At 36.2% G+C, this 23730-nt stretch overlaps 1 protein-coding gene across 2 annotated transcripts in view; it reads left to right on the forward strand.

Annotated features, from left to right (window-relative positions):
- The window catches only part of LOC128646019 (cadherin-1-like), a 306436-nt gene that overhangs the window by 39362 nt on the left and 243344 nt on the right, over positions 1 to 23730 (forward strand). For both annotated transcript variants that reach the window (XM_053699411.1, XM_053699412.1), the window contains exon 3: positions 10329 to 10543. In XM_053699411.1, the coding sequence (XP_053555386.1) occupies positions 10329 to 10543 (215 nt within the window). The remainder of the gene's footprint in view (positions 1 to 10328; positions 10544 to 23730) is intronic.

Here is a 23730-nt window from a genome sequence, read left to right on the forward strand (position 1 = left end):
TGTTGTTTATTTTTAAAAATGTTAAAATCTTTTATTTAAATCCGTCAAGGGGAATTCATCAATCAAAATCATTCTGAGGTTGTGCACAACCAAAAATTTACATTCATATATTACGTCTGCATAATTAATAAAAAACAAAAAAAACAACGATAATATATCGTATATCAGAAATGAATATAGCATTTTTCGTATCATGCTATTACTTCAATTCTCAACTTCAGACTTCAATCTTAACCCTTGTAAGATTATTTTATAATTTATGTAACAACATATAATACACTTCACAGCAGAAAAAAAAAGGGAGGGGGGGGAGGGCGGGGGGAAAGAGGAGTCGGAGCCATAATTTATTCACCTCATCTTATCTCCCAGACAATATCCTCCCGGATTCTATAACCATCAATGGTCATTCCAAGTCCCGCACCCTTAGGGTATTTATCCTCTCAGTAAACAAGTGGTAATTCTCTCCATATTATTGCATTCATTACATATTCTGTAGATCGCAATGGATAAATTAGACTTTTCTGTATTTCAATGGGGTGGGATTTAATAAAAGTACCCAATTTTTTAAAGAGAAATTCAATCTCTTTACTATGCATATGGTCAATGACACATCATTCAAAAATCATTTGCTTCAATAGCTCTCTTTTAAGTTCACCTACTGCGGGTTTTCCCTTCGAGATCCAATTTTTCAAAAGCAGATACCTAGCTATTACAATCACAAAATCAATAAACATTCCCTCTGTACCATTCATATCTTTTGGAAACAAGAAAAATACAAATTATGTTTCAATTTTAATATCTTTTTTAATAATCTTAGATATCATATAACTTACTTTATTCCAAACTTGGACTACATGCGGACAGATCCAGAAATAATGTAATACGTCTGCCCTAGGGGCCACTACATTTAACACATTTATCAGCTACTTTTTTACTCCATTTAGATAGAGCAGCTGGAGTCAGATAAATTTGGTGTATTATGTTCAAATATGCTTCTCTAAAATAACTATATTTAGTTAATTTCTCTATTCTTGCAATGCTTGTCTGTATTCTTTCATCATTGATCCCAGTGAAACCCTTGACTTGCCATTTAACTACTATGTTAGATAAATTCTCTTTACCCTCTTTCTCCATTAATAGAGCATACCATATCTTAGTTGAATGATTACCTTTTATATATCTATTTAGATTGTCCCTAATTAAAGACCAGCTCCAGTCAACACCATTTGCCTGTCGTAGTTTATTTGCATAACTCCTTAATTGAAGGTAGGCAAAACAATCCTTTCTATAGAGATCAAATAATAAAGCTATCGTCAAAAATTTGTCTGATATAAATCAGCCCTTTCCTTCGCCATCTATGAAATACTTCCGAGCTAAGGGCTTCAGTAAAATCAGGCGCCCCAGTAATCGTACTATATTTTGAGATATAATAATTCAGCCCAACTATCTTACAGAATTTCTGCCATGCCTGTATAGCCCCCTGCAATGAATGCATCTTTTTTATTTCTATAGGCATAGATTTCCTATCTGTATGTAGGAGTGCTTTTAGGTCAAATGGTTTCACTACTTCATTTTCCAATTTTCTAGGTGTATAATATTCCGTATCTACTAGCCATTCGACTGCCAATTTTATTAAACATGCCACATTATATTTCCCTAGGTCTGGTAATGCAAGTATTTTGTTCTCTTATCTCCCTATAGCAGTTCTATCATATTTTGTTTAAATGTCAGTATGTCTTTCTTCTTAATTAAAAAAGGGAGGTTTTGTAAAACATAAAATATTTTGGGAAATAAAATCATCTTAACTAGATTAATTTTTCCTGTTAAAACTATTGTAAGATGTTTCCATATTCTTACATGATCACGTATTTTTTGAAAAAACGGTTTAAAGTTGTCTTCATACCATTCTGATGGGTTCCTGCTTATCCATAAACCTAAATAGAGAATTGTGTTTACTACTTTAAATGGACTTAACTTAATAGAATCTCATGATTTTTTTAACCATAATAATTCGGATTTCTTTGTATTAACTTTATAACCTGAAAAAAGGCTAAAGTTTTGGATGATTTCCATTAAAATAGGGACATTTTTACTTGTGTGTCTAATACATATTAAAACATTATCTGCATAAAGCATCATTTTTTCTTCAATAGATTTGCATATTACTCCCTCTATCATTTGTCGTATTTTAATTGCTAGTGGCTCAATAGCTAAGTTAAAAAGAAGGGGTGAGAGCAGACAACCCTGTCTAGTCCTCCTTTCCAATGTTACTTCAGGTGACTCTAAACCGTTAACTGCTATAATCGAAATGGGGTTACTATATGTTGCTTTAATAAAGTTTGTGATATTACCGGAAAAGCCCCATTTTTCTAGAGAGCTAAATAGGTGATCCCATTCTACCACATCAAAGGCTTTTTCTGCATCTTTCGTGATCATTGCTATGTCATCTTCCTCTGCTCTTACTTTTTTATTCCAAAAATAATCTATGATAATACATGCTTTCCTAATATTTGTCAGTGAACATCTATTATTCATAAACCCAATTTGGTCCATATGGATTAAGTCCCCTAATACTCCTTTTAATCATTCTGCTATTATTGATGCTAATATCTTATAATCCTGATTTAATAGAGAGATGGGTTGAATTGTTTAGGATCTTTCCCTTTTTTGTGAATTAGAATTGTTATGGCTTTCGAGAAATTCTTTGGCATTTTTCTCTTTCCTAGAAAATAATGGTTAAATAGATTATTTAATGTTGGCCTTATATCTTTATTTAACATTTAATAGAATTCAGACGATAATTTATCCGGACCCGGGGCTTTATTTAAATGTTATTTTTTTAATCGCCACTTCTATCTCTTCATCTGTAATAGGTCTAATAATTGCTTCTAACTTTGAGCTTGTCAATATCGGGTTCTCTAGATTATTCCAGAAATCCATTTTTTTTCTGTACATCAATTGTTTTAGTGCTATATAGCTGTTGAAATAGTTTATGAAAAAGATCCCTAATCTCATTAGACTTGTCAACGCTCTTTACCCCTACTCTAATCATTTTTATGAAATTTGATTTCTTATTAGCTTTAACCACTTTAGCTAGGAAGCTTCCAGATTTGTTACCATATTTCATAAATTTTGCCTTAAACTTAATATCTTCATTATGTGATTCTTGCAATAGAAATCCTGATTTGTTTACTTTCCAAATATTTGTCCCAATTGGTTTTAGACGAAATTTGTAAAAAATGTATTATATGCATTGTTTAATTGGTTTGCAAGCTGGATTCCCCTAGCTTTCCTTTTTTTCTTCCATCTAGCCATATAACTTATAATCTCACCTCTTAGCACCGCTTTCGCGTTCTCCCAAAAAATTTTGATTTTACTCTGATATTCCTGATTGATATCACTAAACCCCTTCCATTTTCCTCTAACCCATGACACAAAACTCTGGTTCTGATACATATATTTAGGAAAATAAAAAATATCCTTTTTATTGATCTCACCATCAATTAGATTAGCAATTTTTAACGTTATGGGTGCATGATCTGAAATAGTTAAATCTTTTTTATCTCTGCTTTTAACTCTGTATTAAGCAGAAGATCAGAGATTAAAATTAAATCAATTCTTGAGAGTCAGTTGTGTGACTTTGATAAACAAGTATATATTTTTTCATAAGGATTCTGAGATCTCCATATACTTTAAGATTTTTTTTAAAAACTTGTATAATTTTACTTCTTTCTATAGTCTATCTTCCTGCCTGATGTACATTTCCTATGAATTGGAAACTTAGATGTCATATTAAAGTCCCCGGAGACAATTAATTGGTCAAGAATTCTGGGTCTAAATTATTAGGACCGTATACATTACATATTTTCCAAATTCTACCATATATTTCTATTTTAACTATAACATATCAAGCATTTGTATCCAAAATAGTTTCTATTCTCTTATAGTTCAGATATTTTTTTTAAAAAATAATTTTTATTAAGGTTCAGTTCAAGGCTTACAAGTATCAAACGTCAAGACATATCAGGCACTACAGAAATACGTAGTTACATAACTTTGTTCTGGTACATATCAGGATAGATATATATATATAACATGAATATAGGACATTTGCACTCTTTGTTTAGAAAAAATAATTGCCATATAATCTGTATACCAACTACATGTCATATGAGTCCACTCTCGGACCTCTCAACAATATACATAATGAGTTGTTCTAGTTGGTAGACTGAGACAAAGGAGACCACTCATGGGTCTCAAATGATGAACCTCTTTTTTTTTCCCTTATATAGTAGATAACAATATATAAAACGCTTGTGTCTGTAGTTTAGATAGACTTTATGCCTTAATTTTCTTGTTTATCTCATGCATAGTCATTATTATGTAGATCTCCTATGATAATCATACGGCATTGAACCAATATATATTGTTATAATTCAAGGGATATATAACAGTCAGACATATAGCCGCTCTTAGGTTTAAGGAAATAACATATAAAATACTGTATGATGGTACAACCCACATATAAACTAGTATACCGAAAGCTTACTAATGACTACAAAACAAAACAAAAAACTGGAGTGTCAAACCCTTATAGTAAAGTTGCCCGTTGTGAAAATTTGCTTCCCTCTTACTTGGGCGCAGGGGACATATGAAAATGTTAGATGATGCTAAAAACCTAGTGTGTCCATTCAGGGGTGTAGGGATTAAGAAGTGTAGCAAAGCGTACCACCCCGACCGTAGTCACTGATACACAAGTATCAGTGACAGCATTGCCCATCAGTGCACATGAGACACATAATTGTGTTATATAATTAGAGCTCTTTGTAAACACACATATAAACAATATGTAGATAGGAATCTATGTTTCCCTCAATCACACTAAACAGCATCTTGTAGTTATGCATGGGATCAGGTTATGGTCCTCTCTGTTTAAAATTAATAACCATGATGTGTATAATTTGTAGGTAATTGCTGGAGTTTAAGTAGGATTGTGACATAGTAATACATGGTATGTAGGTTCCCTATCTATCTTTAAATGGTCTTTCCCATGATAGAATGCAACTTAGTCATATGAGCATTGTAGAAGCAAAAGCAGTGAGATAATACTGCAATATATGACTGAGAATAGGCTTTTTATATAAATAGAGAGTGAATGGGTAACTGGTGTAATAGTAGTAAAGATACTTGAAATTTATATACATCAACATAGCAACACTGGTTATACGTAAACCTTCTTAAAAATGCTAATAATATAGAATAAAAAGACTGATTCTATAACCCTTATAGGGCTCATTATATATGAATAGTGTTTTAACCAAAACAGTGTATAAACAAACATAATCCGTTATATATCTTGTCCCACCATTTTAAGAGTGTTACTTGCACAATATACTATAGAAAAATTACAAAGAAAATATAACAAACCAAACATGTAAGGTATCAAATTAAGTCCACATTTATAAGTCTCTGTATTTATATTAAACATTTAAACTATGGAGGGATACAGGATAGACAACACACTTTAACTTTAGAACCAAGTAACTTGGCTGACATCTCTTACTGCTTACTTTTGTAAAGTCAACGGATTCCAATGAGAAATCCTGAAAAATCATAATCCTATTTCCATCTTTTATCAAAGGCTCAGTTAATTTTTTTTGTAGTAGCTCAAGATTTCAAGCTTATCCTTATAGTTAAGAAACTTACGGCTAGATTTAGAGTTTTGTCGGTAAAGACCTGCTTAGCTAACGCTGCTTTTTTCCCCAATGCACCCTTCCAACATCGCTGGTATTTAGAGTTGTCTGAGGGGCTGCGTTAGGCTCAAAAAAGGGTGCGTTGAGCCTAATGTAGCTCCACTTCAACCCTCAATACCAGCGTTGCTTACGGTAGCGTTAAGCTGGAAAAACGAAACAATGGGGCAGTTTGGGCTGAAAAAAAACCTAACACCTGCAAAAAAGCAGCGTTCAGCTCCTAACGCAGCCCCATTGTTTCCTATGGGGAAACAGTTTCTAAGTCTGCACCTAACATGTACCCCCAGTCTAAATACCCCTAACCTTACACTTATTAACCCCTAATCTGCCGCCCCCGCTATCGCTGACACCTGCATTATACTATTAACCCCTAATCTGCCGCTCCGGACACCGCCGCAAACTACATTATCCCTATGAACCCCTAATCTGCTGCCCCTAACACCGCCGACACCTATATTATATTTATTAACCCCTAATCTGCCCCCCCAACGTCGCCGCTACCTTACCTACACTTATTAACCCCTATTCTGCCGACCGGACCTCGCCGCTACTCTAATAAATGTATTAACCCCTAAAGCTAAGTCTAACCCTAACCCTAACACCCCCCTAAGTTAAATAAAATTTTAATCTAACGAAATAAATTAACTCTTATTAACTAAAGTATTCCTATTTAAAGCTAAATACTTACCTGTAAAATAAACCCTAATATAGCTACAATATAACAAATAATTATATTGTATCTATTTTAGGGTTTATTTTATTTTACAGGCAACTTTGTATTTATTTTAACTAGGTACAATAACTATTAAATAGTTAATAACTATTTAATAGCTACCTAGTTAAAATAATTACCAAATTACCTGTAAAATAAATCCTAACCTAAGTTACAATTAAACCTAACACTACACTATCAATAAATAAATTAAATTAATTAACTACAAGTACCTACAATTACCTACAATTAAATAAACTAAACTAAATTACCAAAAAAACCAAACACTAAATTATAAAAAATAAAAAAAGATTACAAGAATTTTAAGCTAATTACACCTACTCTAAGCCCCCTAATAAAATAACAAAGCCCCCCAAAATAAAAAAAATTCCCTACCCTAATCTAAATTAAAAAAGTTAACAGCTCTATTACCAGCCCTTAAAAGGGCTTTTTGCGGGGCATGCCCCAAAGAAATAAGCTCTTTTGCCTGTAAAAAAAACACACAATACCACCCCCCAACATTACAACCCACCACCCACATACCCCTACTCTAACCCAAACCCCCCTTAAATAAACCTAACACTACCCCCCTGAAGATCTCCCTACCTTGAGTCGTGTTCACCCAGCCGGGCACCGATGGACCAAAAGAGGACATCTGGAGCGGCAGAAGACTTCATCCTATCCGGGCAGAAGAGGACAACCGGACCGGCAGACATCTTCATCCAAGCGGCATCTTCTATCTTCATCCATCCGACGAGGAGCGGCTCCATCTTCAAGACCTCCGGCGCGGAACATCCTCTTCCTTCCGCCGACTACCGGCGAATGAAGGTTCCTTTAAGTGACGTCATCCAAGATGGCGTCCCTCGAATTAAGGTAAGAAAATCTGATTGGCTGATTGAAACAGCCAATCAGATTCAAGTTCAATCGGATTGGCTGATCCAATCAGCCAATCAGATTGAGCTCGCATTCTATTGGCTGATCGGAACAGCCAATAGAATGCGAGCTCAATCTGATTGGCTGATTGGATCAGCCAATCCGATTGAACTTGAATCTGATTGGCTGTTTCAATCAGCCAATCAGATTTTCTTACCTTAATTCCGATTGGCTGATAGAATCATATCAGCCAATCGGAATTCGAGGGACGCCATCTTGGATGACGTCACTTAAAGGAACCTTCATTCGATAAGGTACTTAAATCTTTCCTGATATTATCAAATTGTGGCATCATAATAGTTGATATCTGAGAGATCAGTGTTTGTGTGTCAATGTTAGAACCCAACGTGTTATGTGTATCTATATTCTCCAAACTAGGTTCAGAGTTATTTTTATTCTTATTTCTTTCTCTACTTTTAGCTGCGGCGATTTGTCTTTAAGATTGTGCACAAATTTCTCCATATAAATTAAACAATGTGAATTTAACCAGATTGGCCAAATACATGAAGTTCAAGCAACAACAGAAAAAAAAAGGGAAGGGGTGTGCGCTGAACAAATATGTGAATGCGCCTCAGTGCCTAATAGTGTATTCTAAATGTGCTAAAAAAGAAAATACACTCTAAAGTTCAGACATCAGCTTAAATAATTCAAGATATGAAAGACTACACTAGCCTATACTTTACCAACAAGGTGAGATTCCCAGGCTCTCACTATTATACTATTTATAATTGCTTTTGTAGCCAATTCCTTATTACTATCAAATCAGTATATTAGAACATCACCATAATGTTTTATCATTCTCAGCAGTATACATATATTTAGTTATTACATCCAAGTCAACCTGCCGCAGACTATAGGGTTTTAGCAAATCATCTTGCAATATTGTCATAGCCAATCTATATAGTCCCGGTCTTATATATATGTTTCAGGGCACAGCCAAGATACTTTTCATGATTTTAGCTTTTAACCCTCTGCCACTCCAGACTTAGCATGCTTTCACACAGTTATATCAAAATCCCAGCTCCTCCGGACTGTTTCTTCACTGAGATTGTTTTTATAACAATGTACTTAAAATACTACCGTCACCGCAATCTCAGGCTTAAAACAGAGCTCTGTAGGAGTATTGCTTGACCATAAATCTCCGGTCCAGGGAATATGACACAATATTATTGATTTTAATAAACAGCTAGCTGCATATAGGGCCTTATAAATCAATACCAGTACATCCAGCCTGTTTTATGATACTGACAACTGTTAGATATATTTCAGTGTCTCTCCCAGCTTACATGCTCTACAGGACAGGACATACCTCCAGCGGAACATAAGCACTCTGAGAAGACCCTGTTCTTTTTATATCCACAGAGTGTATAGTTTTTACTCTAATTATCCAGCTACAAATACTTCTTCTTATTGTTATTTTTATGTCCAAGACACAACACCCACACATAGGTACTTAAATGTTATATAGATAATTCTTCACTGGGGGATCACTTCTGTATCACTCCTCCACCCCAGACTTAGCAAGCTTTCATACACTTATGTCATAGTCACAACCCGTCTGGCCTGCTTCTTCACTGAGATTTTTTATAACACCATACTTTGGAGCACTACCGTCCCGTATTCTCAGACATATCAGAGCTCTGTGAGGTTATTACTTGGTCATAGATCTCCAGACCACGAGATATATCACACTATTATGATGATTTAATAAACAATTGGCATCAAAATAGAGCCTTATAAGTCAATACCAATATAACCAGCCTGTTTTATAATACTATCAGCTGTTAAAGATATCTCCGTATCTCCCCAGGCTTGCGAGCTTTACTGATCAGGACCAACCCGCAATGGGTCAGGCACACACTTAAAAGCCCTTGTTCTTTTTACATCCACAGAGTATGTAGTTTACACCATACAACAGTTAACTTAAACTGCTTCCAATCTCTTCACTGGGTTAATTAGCTATGTACATCTTGATCACATCCATATCCTTGCACCCAGTCTTGTGCTCACAGTAAACAGACCTGTAAACCCACAGCGTTGGCACATCTGCTGCTTATAATCCGCTATTTACATTGGGCCTGTGTAATACAAATATTTGCTTCCAAGTCTACCACTTAAACTTCCCTTTACTCAAATTAGCTTCTTCACTGGGTTTGTTCAGCGTTCTGTCCAGTATATATCACACCAGATCCTTTCTACCCATACTTATTTTGTTTTTAATGATGTTTATAATCTCTTTTGGGCTGTGACATACTCCTCCTGTATATATTTATTTTATATTATGTCTTTGTTAAAGGAACACTAGTCATAAGTTTCATGATTCAGATAGATCATGTAATTAAAATAAAAACAAAAAAAACTTTGGAATTTACTTCCATTGGCAAAATGTGCACAATATTTCTTTGCATGCACAGTTTTTGAGCATAGGCAAAACATCACAGTATGTACGTATATGCATTTGTGATTGGCTGATGACTGTCACATGATACAGGGGGCATGGAATATGGAGGTAATTTTGAAATTGTCAGGAAAAAAGGAACTACTCATCTGGAATCAGGCTGTTATTACATTGTATTTTTTTATGTATATGTTGATTATTCAATTCTATGATCCTTAAATTATTTTACTACTTGTGCATTGTATTAAAACCAGTTTTCCCTCTAAGGCTACAGTTTGTGAGCAGCCCTGCAGTGAAACAGTTAAGGGAACCATAACTTATGGTCTGCATTGTGTAATGTTTGTTAACTGGTTCACTGCTGGGCTGCTCACAAAGTGTGGCCTTAGAGAGAACACTGATCACAACATATAATTGTTAATTTACTCAGCAATAAAAAATGTGGTGACTCTTCTACTGCCTATTTTTGTGCTGTTGATTTCATAAAGAGATGTATTGAGCGCCCCTTTTGATTAATCTTCTTATCCTGTTCTCACAGTGGGAATGAATGGGTGCGATTCGCTGCCGGAGATACGATATGTTTCTGAGGATCCAGATTTTAAAGTCCAGGAAGATGGCATAGTGTTGGCAAAGCATCATATCAAGCTGCATAAACCCAAAAGAAGCTTCCGTATTGATGCTTGGGAGGGCAGAGGTTTTATTCAATCTGCTGTTGTTACTTTGCAGAGAGAAAATCACCACCATAAAAAACAGGTGAGCTCACTGATCTGACACTTAAAAAAGTCTGTAAATCTGGGATTATTTGCTAATAAAGGAGCCTTTGGTTCGTTCCATCAAAATTCCCATGTGCAATGCCCAACGTGGCTTTTTGCAGGGCTTTAAAGGGATATAAAATTACAGAGAAAAAAAGAAAATGCTCTTATATATAATTATTGCACTGCTGCTTGCATATAACTCTGTTTAACTGCTTAAAAAGAGTTAAACACATTGTTAAAATTAGCCCTAGAGCAGCAACTGGGAGTTAGCCGGTGATTGGTTACCATGCATATAAGCCTCTTGTCAATGTCTTCAGCTAGGTCCCAGTAGTACATTGCTGTTCTGGAGATGTCTAACAATCTGTTTAAAGGACCGCTAATTACAGTAGAACTGCATCAATAACAAGTGCATAGTAAAAAGAGAATGCATTAACACTTTGAATTTCAAATAAGGAGTTGATTTTTATTTTTTGGCAAATGTATTCGCTCTCCCATTTTTCAGCCCCCTGTATCATGGGACAGCCATCAGCCAATCACAGACCAATATACGTAAACACCATGAGCGTGTGCACATGCTCAGTAGCAGCAGATGCTTTAGAAAGTGTGTATATAAAAAGAATGCAAATTTTGATACTATAAGTAAATTGGAATGCGTCCTAAAACTGCATGTTCTATCTGAATTATGAAAGTTTATTTTGCCTTTAGTGTCCCTTTAACCCCTTTGCAGCAGTTATATCCAAGAAACAGTGCAATGATAAATAAAATGCATTAAAACGGGGGGCGGAGTTAGCTGCCAAAGCGACTAGAAGCACATTACAGAAGCTCCTGGATATCATATTGTTTTTTGGGAGTTTTTGACTTCAATAATGGACATATTCCAGACTTTTCATACAGACCCTTAACTAAGGATATATGCTACAACCTCGGAAGGTCCAAGAAGCAATTTTGCATTTTTATTTCTATCCGGGTAGCTACATAAATGGCTCAACAGTCAGCAGCAAATGACATGGAAGTCAATTTGATTGAAGAGACCTGCTTGCTACACCCTCTCCTAACGACGATGACAACACTCGAAGATGAACTATGTGCCTTGGTGAGGGATCACTTGTTGGGGCTACGCACCTCGCTCACACAGTGGTCCGAGAATATATACATGCGACATATAATCCAAGATGGCGCCGGACCGCAACTAGATGCCCCTGCTGCACTGAAACAGAGCACTGCTGACAGCTGGGGCTCCACGGAGTATGGCGAGATTGCAGAGATCCCTACGGCACTGGAATTGTGTCTACACAGGCTGCCCAGTCATGGCTACAGCATGGAACTTACCCCGTCAGATGCCACGGGACTTCCCGACCTACCTCCTCAATATGGCAAGGTGAAGTTGACTCAAGGAGATGGAGTTAACATGACGGCTGATAAGGGGAATAATTTCTTGCCGACTACAGGACAGCCACAATCTTTTTGGCAGATGGGCATAGAAGCTGCTATCCAGGGCCTGCACGGAGCAGTAAGCTGTGCGATGATATCCCTCCTACTGGTAAATTACTCCCGGACAGTTGAGGACTTGCACTCCTGGATGAAACTCTCCACCGCTCCTAGGAAATGGAGGAAATTCTACATACCCCTGCTGCACCACGCTGCAATAAAAGTTGGAGTGGGGTAGAGGACTAAGTCCTATATAGAAACTTATTGGGTTAATGTGAATATCTCTTAGTTAAGTATCTGCTTCTATGCATAATGGATGCACGTTTTCAATGTAGTTTTACTGCCATTTATCTATTATGCTCTGCATGTTTATTATATATGATCTGTTAAGAGGGTTATGTTGGACAACTATAACACACACTGTGAGTGTCCTTATTATGGGGAGCCTGTTTGTCTTAAGATGCTCTCTGTTTGGGACAATTTGTAGAGTACGTTTATTGTTTGGAGTAACAAAGTGGCTACCAAGAGAACCTATAGACTTGAAAATTGGAACTCCACTATGAGGGAGAATGTATAGCATTTGACAACTGCTAGCTGAACCTGTTAGACTAGTTAATACAGCTTGTTAAATATGTTTGTGGTTATGTCTCTTAGGATGTGTTATTGATAGATTAACATTACTGCCTAGGGTTTAATGATGTTTCATAGCCTATTGACAAACTGTGCGCAATTGTATTTGAGACTTCTTATGCCATCCTAAAACTGCAAAATATGTTGGCCACCAGCTAGATCCACAAGTTGAATTTACAAGTTTGCTGACTATTTTTCTGTATGATTGTTTATTTAGCAGTTTAGGGGATAGTTAACTCATTGATATTTGTTTGTTAATACTATTTTAGGTTTATAATCTTAATATGTTTGAACTTTTGATATCTGTAACATGGATATCCATATACACTATGTACTATAGGTGCTTCCTGGGTATTCTATGGGACCTTTCACTTTGAATATAAGCTGTGATTTGCTTAGTTTTTCTCTTGGCTATAGTTACTGTTCTGAGCTGCATAACTCCACATATAACACTCATAGCTAGAATTTTTTTTTTTAATATAGACCTGAGGACAGCATGATAATATTTTATATTATACTATACTCTGTATTTAAGGTATAGAACATCTATGTAAGCAACTTTTTCCTTTATGCTACTAGATAAAAACCCAGCGCTTAACCTACCTCTATAATAATGTTATAATAAGGGTGACTATATGCTGTTACATATGAAGCTGCCGGCGGCCGAGGCAGCAGACTCTTTATAATACTTGTGCTGTTGATGTTTGTTTTTTTTATATAACAATGAAAAGTAGAAAAATAATAGTGGATAAGCGCTGAGATTACTATATTTTTTTTTATTTTTTTTTTTTATATTTTTTGCATACCTAGCGTAGGTTTAAGCTCAATCTTTAGATTTGCTGTCTACAGATCAACTCCTGATACCTTCAAATCCCAAACTTTATGCTATTAGGATGGCGTTATATGTTTAGACTATGATATGCTATAGCCCTATTGTCTTGTATTATGCTTTATTAAATGTGTAATAACATACCTGCTCCTGGTATATTAGAACCAGAAATCCCCTCTGTAAAATGTCTCGATCTCACTTCTGCTGAAACATTCTAATCACCTAGATGTAGAGAAAGTCTTACTGGGCTATGTTCACTACTGGCCCATGTGTATACATATTTTTCACAGAGTAGATCTTGCATTGTATATTTTTAATTTTATGTGTGGGTTGACCTCCTGATGTAAAAGATACTCTGTTTTAAAGGTTACTCTTTAAAATTAGATCCGCCCCCCATAGTTATAGTTATAGCTATAGCTATAATTGCTTACTGGATAAGCACAGGAACATAGATTCCATCGTTTCCCCCCCCCCCCCCCCCCCCGAAATCCTACTATTTGTCTAAATGCTAGTAAGCTTAGGTTTCTTACAAGTAGCTTACGTGATATGAGAATTTTTGATAGGTGCATAGCAGACTGTTTTCTGGGCAGATAACACACTACTCATGGGCATAATATCTATACCTGCATTTTTATCTGTTAATTTATTCTAGTTTTTGCCCCTTATCTACTATATATGCTGATACCCTTAGGTATCATATAATTTCACCTAGCTAAACCTATAGGGTTATATATCTTTATAGCACCTATTAGACTTATATAGCATTGGACATATGTTTTATCAGTTATTTTTTAGAATGTTCCCCTTCCCCCTATCATACTGAACAAATAGGGAATCTCATGCTCATCTATTATAGTAGGATATTTTGGAATCTTGAACAGAAAGAGCGTGCTTCTTAGAATTCTTGATAAAAGTGATACTGGAAATAGGTATGATTAGGAAAAATATTTGAGGTTGTATTACTCTGTTAATGTAAGTGTTTCACTATTTATTATGCTCCACTGGCAATGAATCGTTATAGGTTTTGTGTACATTACAGGTGTATAGGGTGGACATAGCTCTTTATGTAATGATTTGAACACATGTATTAGATTATTTCTGTTATTTACCGAATGTAAATGGTACTTTGTAATGTTTGAATATACCTCAATAAAAAGAAAATTTTAAAAAATAATAATAATAAAAAATAATAATAATGCATTAAAACAATAGAGCAATTCCCTTTGCAATTAAAGGCAGCTTTTCAACAATGCTTTTAACTAAGTCTTGAGTACTAGTTGGGAGCAGTGATGGCGCAATATATAATCTTATTAAAATTATTGTGGCAAAACTGGTGCCTAGTGGTAGTTCTATGTGAGTGCTGGGCTATACCTTGTATCATATGTATTAATTAATGTAACTGGCCTCAGTTCTATATATTAAGCTATTCATGCTCTCTATTTTATAATCTGTATGCCTTGCAAAATACTGATATATAGATAAATATAGCCTGTTTTAGCAGATAACGTTTAATCATTCAATTTTGTAACACTAATTAATATATATGATGCAATGTATAGCTCAGCTATATGGCCAGATAACAATAATTTGTGAGCCTGTAAACATTTGGCCCTTAGTAGTCCTACACATATTATAGACTAGATTGTAGAAATGGCTAAACATATATAGCCAAGGCTTATTTTCTCTACTGTATATCTCCATGCGGTCTGTATAAGATGTTTGTCTACTACCAACTATCTATGATTGCTCTTGATACCCATTTGTAAGCCTGGGGTGGGGGAGCAATCAGCCATGTATTTATTGTTTGTAAAACATATTGTAGCACCATGCTGATTTTGTATTTTTAATTTACAACAATAAATTTTGAAAAGGATTGAGCCAGTCTACAATATAAATTTTCTTAGTTTTTTCCAAGTTTCACTAGATTCTTTTGCTTTGTCTACTAATTTGAGTGAATTAGAAGCAAACAAACAAAAATAAAAAAAAATTCAACCAGTATTCTCCAAAATGGTCTTTAAAAATTATACTGAAAGGGACAGTCCAGTCAAAATTAAACTTTCATTATTCAGATAGGACTTATTATTTTAACACCTTAATGGCCAGAGCACTTTTCCATTTTCTGTCAGTTTGGGACCAGGGCTATTTTTACATTTCTGCGGTGTTTGTGTTTAGCTGTAATTTTCTTCTTACTCATTTACTGTACCCACACATTTTATATACCATTTTTCTTGCCATTAAATGGACTTTCTAAAGATACCATAATTTTCATCATATATTATAATTTGCCTTTAAAAAAAATCATAAAATATGAAGAAAAATTGAAAAAAATGGAAAAAAAACTTTTTTCTAATTTTGACCCCCAAAATCTGTTACACTTCTAAAACTACCAAAAAACTCCCATGCTAAATAGTTTCTAAGGCCTAGATTTAGAGTTCGGCGTTAGCCGTGAAAACCAGCGTTAGAGGCTCCTAACGCTGGTTTTAGGCTACCGCCTGTATTTGGAGTCAGTGATTAAAGGGTCTAACGCTCACTTTTCAGCCGCAACTTTTCCATACCGCAGATCCCCTTACGTCAATTGCATATCCTATCTTTTCAATGGGATCTTTCTAACGCCGGTATTTAGAGTCGTTTCTGAAGTGAACGTTAGAGCTCTAACGACAAAACTCCAGCCGCAGGAAAATAGCAGGAGTTAAGAGCTTTCTGGGCTAACGCCGGTTCATAAAGCTCTTAACTACTGTACCCTAAAGTACACTAACACCCATAAACTAAATATGCACCCCTAAACCGAGGTCCCCCCACATCGCCGCAACTCGATTACATTTTTTTAACCCCTAATCTGCCGACCGCCACCTACGTTATACTTATGTACCCCTAATCTGCTGCCCCTAACACCGCCGACCCCTGTATTATATTTATTAACCCCTAACCTGCCCCCCTCAACGTCGCCGCCAGCTACTTACAATAATTAACCCCTAATCTGCCGACCGCAAAGCGCCGCCACCTACGTTATCCTTATGTACCCCTAATCTGCTGCCCCTAACACCGCCGACCCCTATATTATATTTATTAACCCCTAACCTGCCCCCCACAACGTCGCCGACACCTGCCTACACTTATTAACCCCTAATCTGCCGAGAGGACCTGAGCGCTACTATAATAAAGTTATTAACCCCTAATCCGCCTCACTAACCCTATCATAAATAGTATTAACCCCTAATCTGCCCTCCCTAACATCGCCGACACCTAACTTCAATTATTAACCCCTAATCTGACGACCGGAGCTCACCGCTACTCTAATAAATGTATTAACCCCTAAAGCTAAGTCTAACCCTAACACTAACACTCCCCTAAGTTAAATATAATTTTAATCTAACGAAATTAATTAACTCTTATTAAATAAATTATTCCTATTTAAAGCTAAATACTTACCTGTAAAAAAAAATCCTAATATAGCTACAATATAAATTATAATTACATTGTAGCTATTTTAGGATTAATATTTATTTTACAGGCAACTTGGTAATTATTTTAACTAGGTACAATAGCTATTAAATAGTTAAGAACTATTTAATAGTTACCTAGTTAAAATAATAACACAATTACCTGTAAAATAAGTCCTAACCTAAGTTATAATTAAACCTAACACTACCCTATCAATAAATTAATTAAATAAAATACCTACAATTACCTACAATAAAACCTAACACTACACTATCAATAAATAAATTAAATACAATTTCTACAAATAACTACAATTACATAAACTAACTAAAGTACAAAAAATAAAAAAGAACTAAGTTACAAAAAATAAAAAAATATTTACAAACATAAGAAAAATATTACAACAATTTTAAACTAATTACACCTACTCTAAGCCCCCTAATAAAATAACAAAGACCCCCAAAATAAAAAAATTCCCTACCCTATTCTAAATTAATAAATTTAAAAGCTCTTTTACCTTACCAGCCCTGAACAGGGCCCTTTGCGGGGCATGCCCCAAGAAAATCTGCTCTTTTGCCTGTAAAAAAAAACATACAATACCCCCCCCCAACATTACAACCCACCACCCACATACCCCTAATCTAACCCAAACCCCCCTTAAATAAACCTAACACTAAGCCCCTGAAGATCTTCCTACCTTGTCTTCACCATACCAGGTTCACCGATCCGTCCTGGCATCCGGTGCTGAAGAGGTCCAGAAGAGGCTCCAAAGTCTTCCTCCTATCCGGCAAGAAGAGGACATCCGGACCGGCAAACATCTTCATCCAAGCTGCATCTTCGATCTTCTTCCATCCGGTGCGGAGCGGGTCCATGTTGAAGCATCCGACGCGGATCCATCCTCTTCTTCCGGCGTCTCCCGGCGAATGACGGTTCCTTTAAGGGACGTCATCCAAGATGGCGTCCCTCGAATTCCGATTGGCTGATAGTATTCTATCAGCCAATCGGAATTAAGGTAGGAATATTCTGATTGGCTGATGGAATCAGCCAATCAGAATCAAGTTCAATCCGATTGGCTGATCCAATCAGCCAATCAGATTGAGCTCGCATTCTATTGGCTGTTCCGATCAGCCAATAGAATGCGAGCTCAATCTGATTGGCTGATTGGATCAGCCAATCGGATTGAACTTGATTCTGATTGGCTGATTCCATCAGCCAATCAGAATATTCCTACCTTAATTCCGATTGGCTGATAGAATCCTATCAGCCAATCGGAATTCGAGGGACGCCATCTTGGATGACGTCCCTTAAAGGAACCGTCATTCGTCGGGAGACGCCGGAAGAAGAGGATGGATCCGCGTCGGCTGCTTCAAGATGGACCCGCTCCGCACCGGATGGAAGAAGATCGAAGATGCAGCTTGGATGAAGATGTTTGCCGGTCCGGATGTCCTCTTCTTGCCGGATAGGAGGAAGACTTTGGAGCCTCTTCTGGACCTCTTCAGCACCGGATGCCAGGACGGATCGGTGAACCTGGTATGGTGAAGACAAGGTAGGAAGATCTTCAGGGGCTTAGTGTTAGGTTTATTTAAGGGGGGTTTGGGTTAGATTAGGGGTATGTGGGTGGTGGGTTGTAATGTTGGGGGGGGGGGGTATTGTATGTTTTTTTTTACAGGCAAAAGAGCTGATTTTCTTGGGGCATGCCCCGCAAAGGGCCCTGTTCAGGGCTGGTAAGGTAAAAGAGCTTTTAAATGTATTAATTTAGAATAGGGTAGGGAATTTTTTTATTTTGGGGGTCTTTGTTATTTTATTAGGGGGCTTAGAGTAGGTGTAATTAGTTTAAAATTGTTGTAATATTTTTCTTATGTTTGTAAATATTTTTTTATTTTTTGTAACTTAGTTCTTTTTTATTTTTTGTACTTTAGTTAGTTTATGTAATTGTAGTTATTTGTAGAAATTGTATTTAATTTATTTATTGATAGTGTAGTGTTAGGTTTTATTGTAGGTAATTGTAGGTATTTTATTTAATTAATTTATTGATAGGGTAGTGTTAGGTTTAATTATAACTTAGGTTAGGACTTATTTTACAGGTAATTTTATTATTATTTTAACTAGGTAACTATTAAATAGTTCTTAACTATTTAATAGCTATTGTACCTGGTTAAAATAATTACAAAGTTGCCTGTAAAATAAATATTAATCCTAAAATAGCTACAATGTAATTATAATTTATATTGTAGCTATATTAGGATTTTTTTTACAGGTAAGTATTTAGCTTTAAATAGGAATAATTTATTTAATAAGAGTTAATTAATTTCGTTAGATTAAAATTATATTTAATTTAGGGGGGTGTTAGTGTTAGGGTTAGACTTAGCTTTAGGGGTTAATCCATTTATTATAGTAGCGGTGAGCTCCGGTCGTCAGATTAGGGGTTAATAATTGAAGTTAGGTGTCGGCGATGTTAGGGAGGGCAGATTAGGGGTTAATACTATTTATGATAGGGTTAGTGAGGTGGATTAGGGGTTAATAACTTTATTATAGTAGCGCTCAGGTCCGCTCGGCAGATTAGGGCTTAATAAGTGTAGGCAGGTGTCGGCGACGTTGAGGGGGGCAGATTAGGGGTTAATAAATATAATATAGGGGTCGGCGGTGTTAGGGGCAGCAGATTAGGGGTACATAAGGATAACGTAGGTGGCGGCGCTTTGCGGTCGGCAGATTAGGGGTTAATTATTGTAAGTAGCTGGCGGCGACGTTGTGGGGGGCAGGTTAGGGGTTAATAAATATAATATAGGGGTCGGCGGTGTTAGGGGCAGCAGATTAGGGGTACATAGGGATAATGTAAGTTGCGGCGGTTTACGGAGCGGCAGATTAGGGGTTAATAATAATATGCAGGTGTCAGCGATAGCGGGGGCGGCAGATTAGGGGTTAATAAGTGTAAGGGTAGGGGTGTTTAGACTCGGGGTACATGTTAGAGTGTTAGGTGCAGACGTAGGAAGTGTTTGCCCATAGGAAACAATGGGGCTGCGTTAGGAGCTGAACGCTGCTTTTTTGCAGGTGTTAGGTTTTTTCTCAGCTCAAACAGCCCCATTATTTCCTATGGGAGAATCGTGCACGAGCACGTTTTTGAGGCTGGCCGCGTCCGTAAGCAACTCTGGTATCGAGAGTTGCATTTGCGGTAAAAATGCTCTACGCTCCTTTTTTGGAGCCTAACGCAGCATTTTTTGGGACTCTCGATACCAGAGTTAATTTTATGGTGCGGCCAGAAAAAAGCCCGCGTAGCGTTAACAGCCCATCTACCGCCAAACTCCAAATCTAGGCCTAAATTTTGTCCTGAGTTTAGAAATACCCAATGTTTACATGCTCTTTACTTTTTTTGCAAGTTATAGGGCAATAAGTACAAGTAGCATTTCAAAACCATTTTTTTTTTCAAAATTAGCGATAGTTACATTGGAACACTGATATCTGTTAGGAATCCCCGAATAACCCTTCACATGTATATATCTTTAAAAAGACAACCTAAGGTATTATACTTGGGGTATCTTGACTCCTTTCATGCAACCATTTTACCACCAATCTATGCCAAAGTTTGAAAGAAAAAAAAAATTGTGATTTTTGTTTTTGACAAAATAGCAATTTAAGAATAAATTTACTGAGAATGTTTATGAATACTGCCAAATAACACCCCAATATGTGTTCAGCAACATCTTCTGAGTACAGTGATACCACCCATGTATAGGTGTGTTGAGTTCTCTGGGGGCTAAAAGACTTTATTTTTAGGGGGCGCATTCCAGTTTTTCAACTTGGAATTTTCACATTTGTCATCATGCACCCATGTCCTATTTAGGTCATTTCTGAAGCCGGCCAATGTAATTTACCCCATCAAACCATATGTTTTTGAAAAGTAGACACCCTAGGGTATTTGAAATGCTGGTATTTTAACACTTTCCATGCACTAAATTATACCACCAATCTTTGTCAAACTTTTGGGTAGTCATTTTTTTGTGATATTTTTCACACACATTTATTTTAGGCATGAATTCTTAGTTCATGTTATGTGTTACTGCAAAAAAACACCTCAATATGTGTTCAATAACATCTCCTGAGTACAGTGATATCACCCATGAATAGGTTTGTTGGGTTCTCAGGGGGCTAAAAGGCCTTATTTTTAGGGGCGCATTACAGTTTTCCAACTTGGAATTTTCACATTTGCCATTATGCACTCATGTCCTATTCAGGTCATTTCTGAAGCTGGCCAATGTAATTTTCCCCAATCAAACCATATATTTTTGAAAAGTAGACACCCTAGGGTATTTAAAATGCTGGTATTTTAACACTTTCCATGCACTAATTCAACCACCAGTCTTTGTCAAACATTTGGGTAGTCATTTTTTTGTGTTATTTTTCACACAAATTGTACTTTAGGCATGGATTTTCAGTTCCTGTTAAGTGTTACTGCCAAATAACACCCCAATATTTGTTCAGCAAGATCTCCTGAATACATTGATACCACCTATGCATAGTTTTGTTGGGTTGGTTGGGGTTTGCAATGCCAAACTTCTGACATGTGTTTGTGATTTTTTCAAATTTAACATATCTTCTTTGACTATCTTCTTTTGGGGGGCTTTTTTTACATACCCCCATTTATTTGCTAGCAATGAATGTGCATATATTTCAGAAGTTGAGACCAGAAGGTATTGTATATGGGGTGTTTTGATGCCTTTGATGCAACTGTTTTAGCCAAAAAAAAAAAACGGAGAAAGTGTGTAATGGTATTTTTTTTCATTTTTACACACACATTGCTTTTTGACTATGATTTAGGAGATCCTGTTGTAAGTTATTGCAAAAAACACTACAGGTTGTTTTCTGCAAGATCTCCTGAGTACACCTATGCCCCCCATGCATAGGTTTGCCAGGAATTTGGGAAGGTTCTGTTCCAATTGTATGACTTGTAAATGTAGTTATAAGTGAGAGTATTTCTTCTGATAGGCCTATCTTTAGTTTGGGGCTTATCACATATTTATTGCCATGAAAGTGTATATTTCTTAAATGTTGAATGTTGACACCCCAAGGTATTGTATATGGTGTGCCTTGATGCCTTTGATGCAACCTTTTAGACAAAAAAACTGGAGAAAGTGTATGGTGGTAATTTTTCAATTTTTATAAAACAAAAGTATTTAGGTGGCGCTAAAGTGAAGCTGTGGGTATAAGTCCTATTTAAAAATATTACTGGATTGTTCTTTTAGAACTGTTTAAAAACTTGATGGATAACAGTTATATCTTAAATATATCTGATTTATTAAACAAAATATCTCCAATGCATAAATAATACAAATTGCAATTAAAAAGTCAATCACTCGTTTTGGCCCAAAACTCTATCACTCTTCACTCATACCACCTATCAATCCAAATCAATTTACCAATCTTTAAAATACAATGATAAAAAGGACTCCTAATAACAGGGTAATTTCTAATTAGTATTCCTTCAACAATTCAGAGTTTTTCAAGCTTCTGTATAATGGTCCACTGGTCAAATAGGAAAAATAGATATCAGCATATATACATCATTGGTAAGTGAAGTTTCATAAGGATCAGAAAGACAACTTGCTGACAAATGGTACAGATGATGTCCGCTGTTAACGATTATAGTATCCTTATACTGCTTTGTTATTTTTACCACCACTTTTATAAAAAGTCACTTCCAGATAAGAAGACTCTTGTTACTAGGTGAGTACTGACAGTCTCTTGTTAACGCCTCTTTTGCAGGGCTATTTAAGCGTGATAATATCTTCTATTAGCAACTGACGTTATCAGTGCAGGGAACCCTGTGTTCACAATCAAACACCTTCTCACCTGCTCCTCTGTATGTGTATCTCCCAGCTGCTCTCTCCCGGCTCGGGTGTACAGCTCTTATTGTACCTCGAATCGCCGGTGCTCTGTGGTAACAAATTTTCACTTGCGCAAGTCTTTTATATAGTTACTCTCTGTCTCCCAGCCATCAGGAAAGCCTTAATCTCTGCCCATAAGTACTGAGTACGCAGAGTAAAGCCGCTGTAGGTCTCACAATGTAACTTGTAGTATGTTGTTTACCTTCTACGTGTTTCACCCCTAAGGTGTGGGGCTTTATCAAGATGTTGCATACTGTGTGATTTAATCCTTAAATTCCTCCAGGTTGATCTTGATTCGTTCTGCTTTATTAAACTTCCTGTCTCATCCTGGAAGTTATTTCCTAAGGTGGGATCCTCATGTTCTTGTCAATACAGGTAAGTGGTGACTTTTTCAAGTAAAAGAATTTCAAATTATATTCCCAAATGACCTATAATCGTTGAAGGAGCTTTACCTTTTGCATAGCAAAGTGCTTGAACATTAAAATCTTTATATATTTAGAAAGAAAGTCCAGTACCTTAACACTGAATTCTATCTTAGTCGGTATCACTAATAATATCCTTTATCTTCAAAAAATCTTTATTGGGGTTCGAACCTATAACCCCCTGGATTCTAGGGCTCAAGTGTTTCCTCTAAGCCACTATGGCTGAATGGAGTCCTGCTATTCATATAGAAATAAAACTTGTTAAACCTTCAGTCAAACTTTAGCTCATACATACATAGTATATCATAGTGTCAGATATCTGATACACCATTGATTGTAAACCGAATCCAGCCACCCTTCTAACAGTCTATCCATCCTTATAGTCATACCTTTTAAAATTTCTATGGGAATTTGCTTTCTCCACTAAAATAGATTCTTAATTTAATTGTTATATCAATTTGAGAGAATTTTCTTAAAAAATATATATTTAATTCCTAAGGGGTACCGAACCTTGGTTGCCCTAGCTGAAGCGCTGCACGATTACCGCTATACGATC

This window comes from Bombina bombina, chromosome 1 (assembly GCF_027579735.1).
Source record: "Bombina bombina isolate aBomBom1 chromosome 1, aBomBom1.pri, whole genome shotgun sequence".
NCBI lineage: Eukaryota > Metazoa > Chordata > Amphibia > Anura > Bombinatoridae > Bombina > Bombina bombina.